The sequence below is a fragment of the Oncorhynchus gorbuscha genome, linkage group LG10 (genome assembly GCF_021184085.1).
Source record: "Oncorhynchus gorbuscha isolate QuinsamMale2020 ecotype Even-year linkage group LG10, OgorEven_v1.0, whole genome shotgun sequence".
Classification (NCBI taxonomy): domain Eukaryota; kingdom Metazoa; phylum Chordata; class Actinopteri; order Salmoniformes; family Salmonidae; genus Oncorhynchus; species Oncorhynchus gorbuscha.
In genome coordinates, this window is record NC_060182.1 from 43691399 (window position 1) to 43705772 (window position 14374).

General features: G+C 43.3%; 1 protein-coding gene across 1 annotated transcript in view; it reads right to left on the reverse strand.

The window, feature by feature from the left end:
* Window positions 1-14374, reverse strand: part of LOC124046159 (TOX high mobility group box family member 2-like) — a 141220-nt gene that overhangs the window by 13876 nt on the left and 112970 nt on the right. The window contains 2 exon segments of the mRNA XM_046366232.1: window positions 181-261; window positions 9805-10032. Coding sequence (XP_046222188.1) covers window positions 181-261; window positions 9805-10032 — 309 coding nt within the window.

Here is a 14374-nt window from a genome sequence, read left to right on the forward strand (position 1 = left end):
AACCCCAACTCCAACTCCAACCCCCAACCTATGGAAATAAGGTATTGCGTCCCTCGTATGTTATAGTCTTGTTGCATCACCCTACCTCCACTCTCCGTTAGCCCCTCCCCCACCATTAGCTGCGATTTTTCATCCAATCCATCATCACTTTAAGCAAGCCTGGCGTGTCATAAGCGTTACCTTGGAAACGAGACTGGCTCTGTACGTGGCGAGGGCTTTCAGGTACTCTTTCTTGGCTGCTTCGGTTTTCCTCTTGTACGCCTGGAAATCAAAGGAAAATGAGAGTGAGATGAGGTCTACCCACATACAAACATAGAAATGTGCACGTAAACACACTCTCACAAATGGTTCACTTTCCATTGGAGCCAATGGAACAGAACCCTTCCATTTCCACATCATACTACATTCGTATGTCCTTATTTCCTCCATTGTAGAAAGACATCATTTCTATACTAGAGAAATTAACTGGCACTCTCCATCATTTTAACACTGCAACACCCATTGCACCATACACTCATAAACTGACAAAGTAAAAATCTGTTGTTCTGCCCCTGAACAAGGCAGTTAACCCACTGTTCCTAGGCCGTCATTGAAAATAAGAATTTGTTCTTAACTGACTTGCCTAGTTAAATAAAGGTCAAATTAAAAAGAACTCAAAATGTTGGTGCAATTCTATTAAATAAATGGTTTGTGGGTGTGCATGCGTGTGTTGTGTGTGTGCACCCACGTGTGTGTACGTGTGCCTGTGTATGCATGTGTGTGCGAGTGTGTGTGTGTGTATGTGTGTACGCGCATGTTGGCATGTGTGTATGTCGAGGGGGGTTGTAAATAACAAGCACACAGTAAGCCCCAAGACCAGGGTTGTGGGGTAAATAACACTTAAGCCCTGATGCACCATTGATTGCTTCCAGTGAATACATCATAATGGATTAAAATTCCATAAGGACAGCATTGCAGCATTTTAATTGACAGTTGATTCTAAAATGGATATAAATACAAACAGTATTCAGAACCCTTGACTTTTTATACATTTTGTTATGCTACAGCTAGGAATGCATAATATATCGGTGAACATATCGGAATCGGACGATATTAGCTAAAAATGCCAACATCGGTATCGGCCCGATGTCTAGTTTAACGCCGATGTTAAAAGCCGACATCAAAGCACACGTGCAACACAGCATTCTTAACCTAGCGTACAATGTCTGCTGTGTGGATTGAGCAGTCAACAAGTCGAACAGTCATTTGAAAGAGTAAAACAATTTCAGGCAGACAACTCAAAGGCCATGATAATAGAATTCATTCCCCTTGACAATCAATCATTCTCTGTCGTGGGTGATGTTGGCTTTCACCGACTGGTCGAGCACCGGTACACACTACCAAGTGCGCTATTTTTCAGATGTTGCCCTACCGGATTTACCCAGTATTAGCGTCAATGCTATTAGCTTCATGACATACATACTATGGAACGCCGTTTGGGTCTTGGCGTGTCTAATAAGCTACAGTAGCACTGTCAAAGCTGTACAAAAGTCTGCAAACAAGAAAACACCCGCCACAAACAATGTGTTTATAATACCGCGTTGGTAATAAAGCATCATTTGTTCGACCTTAACTTTTAGCTTTGGCTAGCTTTGGCTTGTTACCTAGCTAGCACTAATACAACCAGCCTGAAAACAATGACCAGTAGAAACTGCAGTCATTTTCATTATTCTTAGCAATGATTTAGGAATCATTGTGAGTAAGTACTAGCTAGGTTGCCACTTGTTGTTCGCCTATTGAAATTGAACTTCAGTTCATGAAAATAAATAGCTAGCCAGGTACTTAACCTTGTTGCCCAAAGCTAATGTTATAAGCAGCCAGCTAGCTTCATCTGGCAAGTGAGGCTCGATCGGACCGGGTTATGTGTTGTGAAGCTAGCCACAATAAAGATTAGGCACAATAGTGGAATTTGCGGTTTTCCATCAAAATATAAGAACTTCACATGTTCTTGTGGTCCTTCTGTAGCTCAGTTGGTAGAGCTTGGCGCTTGTAACGCCAGGGTAGTGGGTCCGATTCCCGGGACCACCCATACATAGAATGTATGCACACATGACTGTAAGTCGCTTTGGATAAAAGCGTCTGCTAAATGGCATATATTTATAGATGTGTACAACCACCATTAAAAATATAATAACTGTCTTATAAATTAGGGTTATTTTAGATTATATAGTTAGCTAGCTAGCTATAGCTACTGAAACAGATTATGTCGTTTTGCTATGTTTTTGGGGAAGAACATTGTTTGCATCCATGAGCTAGCTAGCTTTGTTTTCTGACCAGCAATGTAGGTGCGCGAGACAACTTTACCAGCATCATAGCATACGTATCTATGAATCGTTGTGATATATGAAATACGAGTGATAGTGTAATCAATGTGTAATAACTACGTAAAAAATGTATGAACGCATTAAATTATTATGTGACGTGCAGTCATATTCAGGTCCTGATTGATCATCAAGCTTATTTGACACGTCAAGTAGTATTATTTGACATTTGACATTATTTGACATTTGACATTATTTGACCCAAATGGAGTTCCATAGAAATCCTGGTGGAGAATGAAACCACTGAAACAAATGAACAACGAAACAAGAAATATGGGGACATGCGTAAATGCCAACAAAATAACTTTTTGGGTCAGTGCGGTGTGTGTGTGTGTGCGTGTGTGGTGGTGGTGGTGTGTGTGTGTGTGTGTGTGTGTGTGTGTGTGTGTGTGTGTGTGTGTGTGTGTGTGTGTGTGTGTGTGTGTGTGTGTGTGTGTGTGTGTGTGTGTGTGTGTGTGTGTGTGTGTGTGTGTGTGTGTGTGTGTGTGTGTGTGTAACCATAATTTAACTAGGCAAGTCAGTTAAGAACAAATTCTTATTTACAATGATGGCCCGGACGACGCTGGGCCAATTGTGCACCACCCTATGGGACTCCCAATCATTGAGCTCATGTGCATCCTCTTTCCATTGATCATCCTTGAGATGTTTCTACAACTTGATTGGTGCCCCCATGTGATAAATTAAATTGATTAGACATGATTTGGAAAGGCACACACCAGTCTATATAAGGTCCAACAGTTGACATTGCATGTCAGAGCAAAAACCAAGGCATGAGGTCGAAGGAATTGTCCATAGAGCTCCGAGACAGGATCTGGGAAAGGGCACCAAAACATTTCTGCAGCACTGAATGTTCCCAAGAACACAGTGGCCTCCATCATTCTTAATTGGAAGAAATTTGGAACCACCAATACTCTTCCTACAGCTGACCGCCCAGCCAAACTGAGCAATCGGGGGAGAAGGGCCTTGGTCAGGGAGGTGACCAAGAACCCAATGGTCATTCCGACAGAGCTCCAGAATTCTGTTGTGGAGATGGGAGAACCTTCCAGAAGGAAAACCATCTCTGCAGCACTCCACTGATCAGGCCTTTCTGGTACAGTTGGAAGCCACTCCTCAGTATAAGGCATATGACAGACCTCTTGGAGCTTGCCAAAAGGCACCTAAATGACAAACCAGGAGAATCAAGATTCTCTGGTCTGATGAAACCAAGATATAACTTTTTGGCCTGAATGCCAAGCATCATGTCTGGAGGAAACTTGGCACCATCCCTATGGTAAAGCATGGCGGTAGCAGCATCATGCTGTCGGGATGTTTTTCTGCTGCAGGGACTGGGACACTAGTCAGGATCGAGGGAAAGATGAACAGAGCAAAGTACAGGGAGATCCTTGATGAAAACCTGCTCCAGAGCACTCAGGACCTCAGTCTGGGGCAAAGGTTCACCTTCCAACAGGAAAACGACCCTAAGCACACAGCCAAGACAACGCAGGAGTGGCTTCGGGACAAGTCTCTGAATGTCCTTGAATGTCCCAGCCAGAGCCTGGACCCATCCAGTGTTTGAGAGGATTTGTAGAGAAGAATGGGTAAAACTCCCCAAATACAGGTGTGCCAAGCTTGTAGCGTCATATCCAAGAAGACTCGAGGCTGTAATCGCTGCCAAAGGTACTTCAACAAAGTATGGAGTAAAGGGTCTGACTAATATTTCAGTTGTTGTTTTAATACATTTGCTAACATTTCTAATAACCTGTTTTTTTGTCATTATATGGGTATTATGTGTAGATTGATGAGGGGAAAAAACAGTTTCAATCCATTTTTAGAAAAAGGCTGTAACGTAACAAAATGTGGAAAAAGTCAAAGTGTCTGAATACTTTCCAGATGCAAAATACATGGGATGACATTAAGAACACCTGCTCTTTCAATAACATAGAATGACCAGGTGAATCCAGGTGAAACCTATTATCCTTCATTGATGTCACTTATTAAATCCACGTCAATCAGTGCAGATGAAGGGGAGGAGACAGGTTAAAGAAGGATTTTTAAGCCTTGAGACAATTGAGACATGGAATGTGTATGTGTGCCATTCAGAGGGGGAATGGGCAAGACAACAAACTTTAAGAAGGTATTCCTAATGGTTTGTACACTCAGTGTGTATAGATACACATCACAGCCAAAAGTATATGGACATCCCTTCAAATTAGTGGATTCGGCTATTTCATCCACATCCGTTGTATAACATCGACAAACATTGGTAGTAAAATGGCCTGTTCTGAAGAGCTCAGTGACATTCAAAGTGGCACCGTCATAGGATGCCACCTATCCAACAAGTCAGTTCGCATAAAAATCGTCTGTCCTCGGTTGCAACACTCACTACCGAGTTCAAAATTGACTCTGGAAGCAACGTCAGCAGAAGAACTGTTCATCAGAAGGTTCATAAAATGGATTTCCATGGCTGAGCAGCTGCACACAAGCCTAAGATAACCATGCGCTATGCCAAGCGTTAGTTGGAGCATTGTAAAGCTTGCTGCCATTGGATTCACGAGCAGCGTTGTGATGAATCACGCTTCACCATCTGGCAGTCCAACAGATGAATATGAGTTTGGCGGATAACAGGAGAACGCTACCTGCCCCAATGCATAGTGCCAACTAGAAAGTTTGGTGGAGGAGGAATAATGGTCTGGGGCTGATTTCATGGTTTGGGCTAGGCCCCTTAGTTCCAATGAAGGGAAATCTTAACGCTACAGCATACAATGACATTCTAGACAATTCTGTGCTTCCAACTTTGTGGCAACAGTCTGTGGAAGGCCCTTTCCTGTTTCCGCATGACAATGCCCCGTGCACAAAGCGAGGTCCATACAGAAATGGTTTGTCGATGTGAAAGAACTTGACTGGCCTGCACAGAGCCCTGACCTCAACCCCATAGAACACCTGGGGGATGAAATGGAACACCGACTGTGAGCCAGGCCTAATCGCCCAACATCAGTGCCCAACCACACTAATGCTCTTGTGGCTGAATGGAAGCAAGTCCCCGCAGCAATGTTCAAACATCTAGTAGAAAGCCTTCCCAGAAGAGTGGAGTCTGTTACAGCAGCATAGGGGAGATCAACTCCATATTAATGCCCATAAAGCAAAGATTGCACCGGAAGAAATGGCCAATTGTGCTATTATGTGGGGGGGTTTCGGTTATTTGTAACTTATGTTGTACATAATGTTTCTGCCATCGTATCTTTTGGCAAAAAAAGAGCTTCTGGATATCAGGACAGCGATCACTCACCTCGGATTAGACAAAGCTTTTTTCTTCAACAAGCAGGATGCACAGGATGTACTTCAGACACCCGACAAAGCCAAACTCTCCATCATTGGTAAGAGAAAGTGACGCAGGCAAAGAGGACACAGGGCGGGGTGCCTTGTAAGGTTCCGCCGACGGCAAGTGGGAAATCTGCCCTTACCATCAGTATTACTTACCAACGTACAATCATTGGACTATAAATTACACAAGGTTGACCACGAATATCCTACCACTGGGACATCAACAACTGTAATATCTTATGTTTCACTGAATCGTGGCTGAATGACGACATGGATAACATTCAGCTGGCAGGATAAACACTGCACCGGCTAGATAGAACAGCACACTCCAGTAAAACGAGGGTGGGCGGTCTGTGTATATTTGTAAACAACAGCTGGTGCACGAAATCTAAGGAAGTCGCTAGATTTTGCTCACCAGAAGTAGAGTATCTCATGATAAGCTGTAGACCACACTATTTGCCAAGAGAGGTTTCATCTATATTTTTCGTGGCTGTTTATTTACCACCACAGATGGATGCTGGCACTACGACCGCACTCAGTCAGCTGTATAATTAAATAAGCAAACCACTCACCCAGAGGAGGCACTCCTAGTGGCCGGGGACTTTAATGCAGGGAAACTTAAATCAGTTTTACCTCATTTCTATCAGCATGTTAAATCTGAAACCAGAGGGAAAACAATTCTAGATCACCTTTACTCCCCACACAGAGACGACAAAGCTCTCCCTCACCCTCCATTTGCCAAATCTGACCATAATTCTATCCTCCTGATTCCTGCTTACAAGCTTAAAATTAAAGCGGGAAGCACCAGTGACTCTAAAAAAGTGGCCACATGAAGCAGATGCTAAACTACAGGACTGTTTTGCTAACACAATCTGGAATATGTTCTGGGATTCTTCCGATGGCATTAAGGAGAACACCACATCAGTCACTGGCTTTATCAATAAGTGCATCGAGGTCATCATCCCCACAGTGACTATACCCCAACCAGAAGTCATGGATTACAGGCAACATTCGCACTGAGCTGCCGCCTTCAAGGTGCGGGACCCAGAAGCTTACAAGAATTTCTGCAATGACCTCCGACGAACCATCAAACAGGCAGTGCCAATACAGGACTAAGAATGAATCGTACTACACCGGCTCCGACGCTCGTCAGATGTGGCAGGGCCTGCAAACTATTACAGACTACAAAGAGAACCACAGCCGCAAGCTGCCCAGTGACACAAGCCTGTCAGATGGGATAAATCACTTCTATGCTCGCTTCGAGGCAAGCAACACTAAGTCATGTACGAGATCATCAGCTGTTCGGACGACTGTGCGATCATGCTCTCCGTAGCCGAAGTGAGTACGACCTTTAAACAGGTCAACATTCACAAGACCGCTGGGCCAGACGGATTACCAGGATGTGTGCTCCGGGCATGTGCTGACCAACTGGCAGGTGTCTTCACTGACATTTTCAACTTATCCCTGATTGAGTCCCTGTGGCCAAGAACACTAAGGTAACCTGTCTAAATGACTACAGACCCGTAGCACACACGTCCGTAGCCATAAAGTGCTTTGAAAGGCTGGTCATGGCTCACATTAACACCATTATCCCAGAAACCCTAGACCCACTTTAATTTGCATACCACTCAAACAGATCCACAGATGATGCAATCTCTATTGCACTCCACACTGCCCTTTCCCACCTGGACAAAAGGAACACCTACGTGAGAATGCTATTCATTGACTACAGCTCAGTGTTCAACACCATAGTGCCCTCAAAGCTCATCAATAAGCGAAGGATCCTGGGACTAAACACCTCCCTCTGCAACTAGATCATGGACTTCCTGACGGGCTGTCCCCAGGTGGTGAGGGTAGGTTTGCCACACATCTGCCATGCTGATCCTCAGGGGTTCGTACTCAGTCCCCTCCTGTACTCCCTGTTCACCCACGACTGCATGGTCAGGCACGATTCCAACACCATCATTAAGTTTGCAGAGGACACAGTGGTATAACTGATCACCGACAACAACGAGACAGCCTATAGGGAGGAGGTCAGAGACCTGGCCGGGTGGTGCCAGAATAGCAACCTCTCCATCAACGTATTCAAGACAAAGGAGATGATTATGGACTACAGGAAAAGGAGGACTGAGCACACCGCCATTCTCATCGACGGGGCTGTAGTGGAGCAGGTTGAAAACTTCAAGTTCCTTGGTGTCCACATCACCAACAAACTAGAATGGTCCAAACACAAACAGTGCAGCGCCCTGGATGAAGAGCATGTTAAAGGCTTTGCTCAAGGGCCCAACGGTAAGGCAGTGTCTTCAGGATGTAAACATAGTAGCCTTCCAGTTGCCACATAATTTCCCGCCTTTTTTCCAGAGTCCGTCCTGGGCTTTCAAACCAGCCCATTTTCGGTTACAGGTCCAACTCCTTAGCCGCTGGGCTACATACAGCCCGTAACCCTTCACTTGAAGTGAGTATGCGTAAATCATTCATAACACCATTCATGACATGAGAGTTGCAGTATCATCCATAACAATATTCAAAACAACTTTAATTCAGAACAACTGGTGCTCTGAAGATCTAGGATGGATACTTATGGACATGATTACAATGGGCAATGGATAGCATAACTGGACATTTATGGTAATTATTTTTGAAGGAAATTGGTCAAAAATGTGTTCTTCAGTTCTACGTAGAATATTTGGCTATTGGTTAATTCGTCATACCTCCCTGATAGCTAGAATATATATATATATATTTTTTTTTTTAACAAAATAATATTAAAGACAGACGAGACCAAATGCATGGTGAAAGGTAAAAATCTTAATTTTGCAATTAGCTATTGAGACTGTTGGGTGGAGATGAAGATGAACAATACAGCTTATTGCCCTAAATAGACAGAGACAGAGACAGATGCCCTTGAAGCAAATCCAAGGACATTTTTTTTATAATTCTGTATTCTGGGCAGTTTCAAAATGCCAGGCAACAGAAATAAATAAAAATGGCCGGAAATGAGAATGTCACATTCTCGGCTGTCAAAAGTGTAATTCATCACAGAAGAAGAGCTGAGAACATAGCGGCTCCAGTACAGTACAACAGACTGCCTGTACTCATATACCTCATAGACAAGACCAACATAATGTCTTATTCCTTGCACTGTACTGTATACTGTAAACAAGAACACTGTACTGTCCTATACTTTACACAGTACTGTATACTGACTGAACACAAACCACTGTACGGCTGTCCTATACCTTAAACCGAAGGATTGGAGGCAGGAGGAAGGGAATGATTCCTTTCTTCCTCCTTTCCTTGGAGTAATCGTTGATCTAACGTGACTGGATTGGGGAAACAAAGGTTCCACTATTTACCTTCCATCATCCAGACAGATCCCTGATCCATGTCAGATCAGTGATTACTTCAAGAAAGGGAGGGAAGAAGGAAGGATGCATTAAAGCAGTGGCCAAGATTTCACTTTCCCATGCCTTTATCAAACCCCTCCCCCCATCCCTCCTTCTCTGATCTTTGTATCCTTCTAAATCAAATTGAGCTTCAACTGCTTTCAATTGAAAATCCAGGTGACAACAACAGCTGTGGATGCCACTTCAGGTGACTTAATTAGCACCCTGCCCTAAAATACAGTACAGTATAGGGGAAACATAATATTCCATTCTAGATTATAACAAGATTGTCTCTGCTCTGTATCAGCTGTTCTCAGAACTGTTTGAAGGGGGTACTCCATTGCTTAATAAACAGTGGGTGTTTATCGACATTGGCCAGGTTTTTCTGTCAAATGACTTTTCTACAGTTGCTGCGACACATGGAGGCTCTTCTCTTTGGCTCTAATTAAATGTAGAAAATAAAATATTTTTAATGAGAGCCAAGGGACCGGGGATAAACGGATAGATTATCTTTAGAAAGAGCAGAACTAGCTCATTAAGGTGAGTTCTATCTCTGTGCACTGTGCTCTGTTAATTACTATATATAATGGCTTGGAATGTCTGTTAGTGCACTTGCTCCATCTACTGGTAACTCAGCAATGTGTGTTTGAGTGTGTGTGTGTGTCTAAGTGTTTGTGTGTGTGTGTGTGTGTGTGTGTGTGTGATCGTGCGCGTGCATTTGTGCAGACACACCTGTGTATGTGTGTGTGTTTGTGCACCTGTTTTGCCTCCTCCCCCAGGCTGTCCCACATGGAGGCCACTAGCTTGGACACATCCCCGAACGTGGCGTTGGGGTTTGAGCCCTTGATGGCCGCCTGGGTGTCCCTGAAGAAGAGGGCATAGGCCGACACGGGCTTCGACGGCTCGTTGGGGTCCTTTTTCTTCTTCTTCTTCTGCGGTTTGGGCTTGGGCTTCATCATCTCCGAGGAGGGCCGCTTCTCCCCTATCTGGAAGGGAGGGGTGATGGAGGAAAGAAGGAGAGGAGGAAGGAAAGAGGGAGAAAGGGAGAGTGAGGATTGTAAGCAAAAATGCACATAACGTTTTCCCAACAAATAAGGATCTCAATGAAATCGGTTGTTGGTTCCACCTATTGTAATTCTATGGTTAGTCTGTGGAAGCTCAATTTATTTTGTTGTTGTCTATGTAGAAAGGGGGGTGCTGTAAATGTGAAAGGTCAACACTACTGAAAGAAACTGAACTATAGAACCGATGTCCTCACAATGGTATCACCATCGAGACAGTGGAGAGACAGGTAAGATCACCTCTAGTAGGGAAAATCCTCGACAAGGAAAGAGAGCAACACTGTTTTATTATTGACAAATACGACATGGATGGAACAGGACTACTCGATTTCCTCCACAAACAAAAACACATAACGAGCGGACGAGAAAAGGAGGGTTCTGAGAAAAGCAACAGCCCCCTTCTTCTGAGAAGAAAAAGAAAACAAATCAATTTGGCTGAGGATAAGGGAGAATGGAGGCTGACAGAAAGCTGCCGCGGAGCTCATTTTAGGACACACTCACCCTCAGCCCAGTATCTCTACCTCCCAAAAGTATGGTGAACATTTTAGGACACCCTCTGAGGGAGAGAAACTTGGCAGAGTACCGTGGTCTGGAGGAGGACACTAGGCAGTACCTTATCACAATGAAATGTTGTTTTATACTACTCATTCACTCTACATGCTGTTTTATACTCGACTTTGTGTGTGTGTTTGTTGTTTTTAATGTATTTCATTTTTGGGAGAGGAGAGAGGATGAGCAAGGCAATTATAAGTTTGGGATGATTAGGTGGCTATGATAGTATGTGGGCCAGATTGAGCATTTAATTAATACAACTATATTCCTGGGATGAGATTATCTAAAGGATTTGAGTAGACAAATGTCAAACTGCAGCTCTAAATAGTAATTTGTTGGATAAATAAAAGCACATCACAATTTATTTCAAGGACTATCTGCTGGGTTATTTAAGAATGATGATAAATGGCCATCATACTATATTTTCCACAGTAAAGTACAGCTTTTGTACATATATTTGACATCGACGTGAATCAAATGCATATGAATACATCTGTCATTTAGCACATAAAGCTTCGAAGAAGTCAAATCCAGGTCAACGTAGCCTCAGTCTGATTGTTTATGGAAATTGCATTCCTCCTGAAGTGAGTAGAGCCCATCAACCATTTGAGGAGAGGGAAGCAATTCAAACATTTAGTGGAAAGAGGCTGTAGCTAATGGAGGATGGAAGGGAGAAGTGACTGCGACTTGATGTGCCATTAAGATCACCGCAACCTGAGTCCTGGGGAACATAAAGAAAAATAATCACATTTGATAGCCTACATAATGACTGAATATATAATGATCAACTACAGTAGATGATTGAAAGATGGAATGAGGCCTCCCGAGTGGTGCAGCGGTCTAAGCCACTGCATCGCAGTGCAAGAGGTGTCACTACAGACCTGGGTTGTGTCATAACCGGAAGTCATCGAGATATTCCCATAGGGCCAATTGTGCACTGCCCTGTGTTGTCCGGGTTTGGCCAGGGAGGCTTCACTTGGCACATCACACTCTAGCGACTCCTTGTGGTGGGCAGGGAGCTTGCAGGCTGACTTCCGGTCGTCAGGTGAACGGTGTTTCCTCCGACACATTGGTGTGGCTGCCTTCCAGGTTAAGCTGGCGGGTGTTAAGAAATGCGGTTTGGTGGGTCATGTTTCGGAGGACGCATGACTCGACCTTTGCCTACTAAGGCCGTTGGGGAATTGCAGCGATGAGAAAAGATTGAAAAGGGGGATAAAAAACAAAGATGGGAATGAATGATGCATGCATTCAGATTGTCCCATGACTCAAGTGGGACCATTTTCAGGGCTTTTTTCAGGTGGCATGGTCACCGTCACATGATTAGTCTATACAATCAATTTATCCCAAAATGCCATGTTAATGTTAGATTTGACTAAATAAAAGTACTTTGAAAATGCTCTGTAAAAAAAAAACATTAATCCATACTGCTCTCTTTTTAACAGGCAATCAGGGACACAAACCATGTGAAAGAATACTGAATGATCACTTGACTAGCAACTATCAAATGGCAACTCTAGGATGTTTAAAAGCATTCCCATTTCATACAATCATCATGCATACTTATCATGGGATTAAGAGCTGGGGTTGTCTTGCTTTTAACTTTGCTTTCTAAACAGAAATGATTGCCTTTGAAATGTCATTGTTTTAGAAACCATTTGGGTATAAGAAAAGAGGTCACTTGAATATAACTTTGGATGTGATGTGGAATTGAAACAAAAGAAGATTCCCCTATTCAAATTGAAAATGCACCCATGCCTTCTCTCTCTCTCTCTCTCTCTCTCTCTCTCTCTCTCTCTCTCTCTCTCTCTCTCTCTCTCTCTCTCTCTCTCTCTCTCTCTCTCTCTCTCTCTCTCTCTCTCTCTCTCTCTCTCTCTCTCTCTCTCTCTCTCTCTCTCTCCATTCCACAGACTGATTTTTTTAAATCCATGAGTGTGTGGTTTCATAAAAAAACAATAATCTCTCACGTTTATGCAATGAGGCAAAAAAAAAGCGTTTGAAATGACATCTGTTCCCCTCTGCCTTTGATGTGAAGGGTGAATAAATTGGAGGAGAGCTAATGGAATGACAAACTGAAAAGCAAAATAATCTCCAGGAAAAATAATTTATATTTATAAATTGAAAGCGCGGCAAAACAAGCGAACTGCTAGAGACAAAAAGGAAATTCTCTCATTTTCCCTCTGTATTCAGAATGATAGTTGGCTACATTAGATAGACAAGAAATGACACTTCAATGGAACATGGACTGAGATGGAAAAGCGAGATGGTCTTTCAAATGAACTGAACCTGAAGATATATCCAGTCTTGTTTACAGATCTAAATAGTAATGGCCACTCTCCAACCACTACACTACACGGTCACCAATTGCTTATTGCATTTCACTATAAACATATAACAAAATGGTACATAGGCGATAAATAAATTTTCAGTTTGCAAGTCAAGGACTGTATTTGAAAGTGTCAGGCCCAGGCCCATACAATCAGCATGGCTGTTGTCAGACATTTGAAGAGGGAGAGAGGAGAAGAGGGAGAGGGGGGAGTGGTTGCTGTAATTCTGAATGGACAGCACTGCACAGAGAAGATGAGATTAGATTTGACAGCCTGATACCTGCATCACTATCAAAACACGAGAGAGAGGGGTAAGAGGGAGGGGGAGGGAGAGAGAGAGAGACAGATAGATAGAGCAAGTGAGAGAGAGAGAGAGAGAGAGAGAGAGAGAGAGAGAGAGAGAGAGAGAGAGAGAGAGAGAGAGAGATGGGGAGGAAGGGAGGGGTTGTTTAATCAGAGGCTCCAGCACATACCTATATTTACACATAAAATGAAAAGCAAAATGAAACCCAGAAAAGGTAAGGTTATCCCTGAAACATTTCCCAAGTGCTGCGTATCGATTTCAAATGGGTGGGAATGTATACACGCCACGGGCAGAGTACAGAGCTGACGAATAAGATCTATTGCTTTTTGGAGTGAGTGGAGTCAGTTAGGTACTTGATGCAAGTGGGAGCTATACGCTGCAGCCAGCAAGACTGGTTGAGCGGTGCAAGCACAGCTCAGCTTATTAAATACAAATCCTCGAACATCAACTAAAGACTGGGGAGGGAAAAAATCTAATCTGTGACCTGTTCTAGCAAGAAAAGTAAGGGCAGTAACCAAAGCCTTCAAGTCTGTGGAAAATAGACCCTTCCAACAGCACACTCTATAAGAGGAGTGCTTCATGCAGCTGTTGACCAAGCCTTTGTTGGTCCATAAATAGCCAAATGGGCATTGCTTTACTGTGATGACGGATCGCAATGTGTTTACATTTACAGAGGATCCGGATGCTCCCAAGGTGCGTTCTGCAACTCTACATTATCTAATTATTGCTGGTTATAGATAAGGTCCAATGTTTTTCTTAGTCAAGTCACATGGTCACAAGGAAAACCTCCCAGCCCTACCTATACCAGCAAGAGACTGATGTTTATGCTTAAACTATAAACCACACACATCTGGAAACCGTTTCAACTCTTGTCATACTGTCCATCTGTAAGTAATAAGTCTGACTGAACGTCGTAACCCTGAGTATATCCAGGCATATGTCCAGAGAACCACACAAATCAAATGGAAATACTGTTCAGCCCACACAATTATGAAGAGGAAGTGTAAATGCTCATGTTATGGTATTGGCTCAGGAAATTGCAACCAAGGCAGACATTGAAAACCTCAGAACTCTTGATGATTTATGA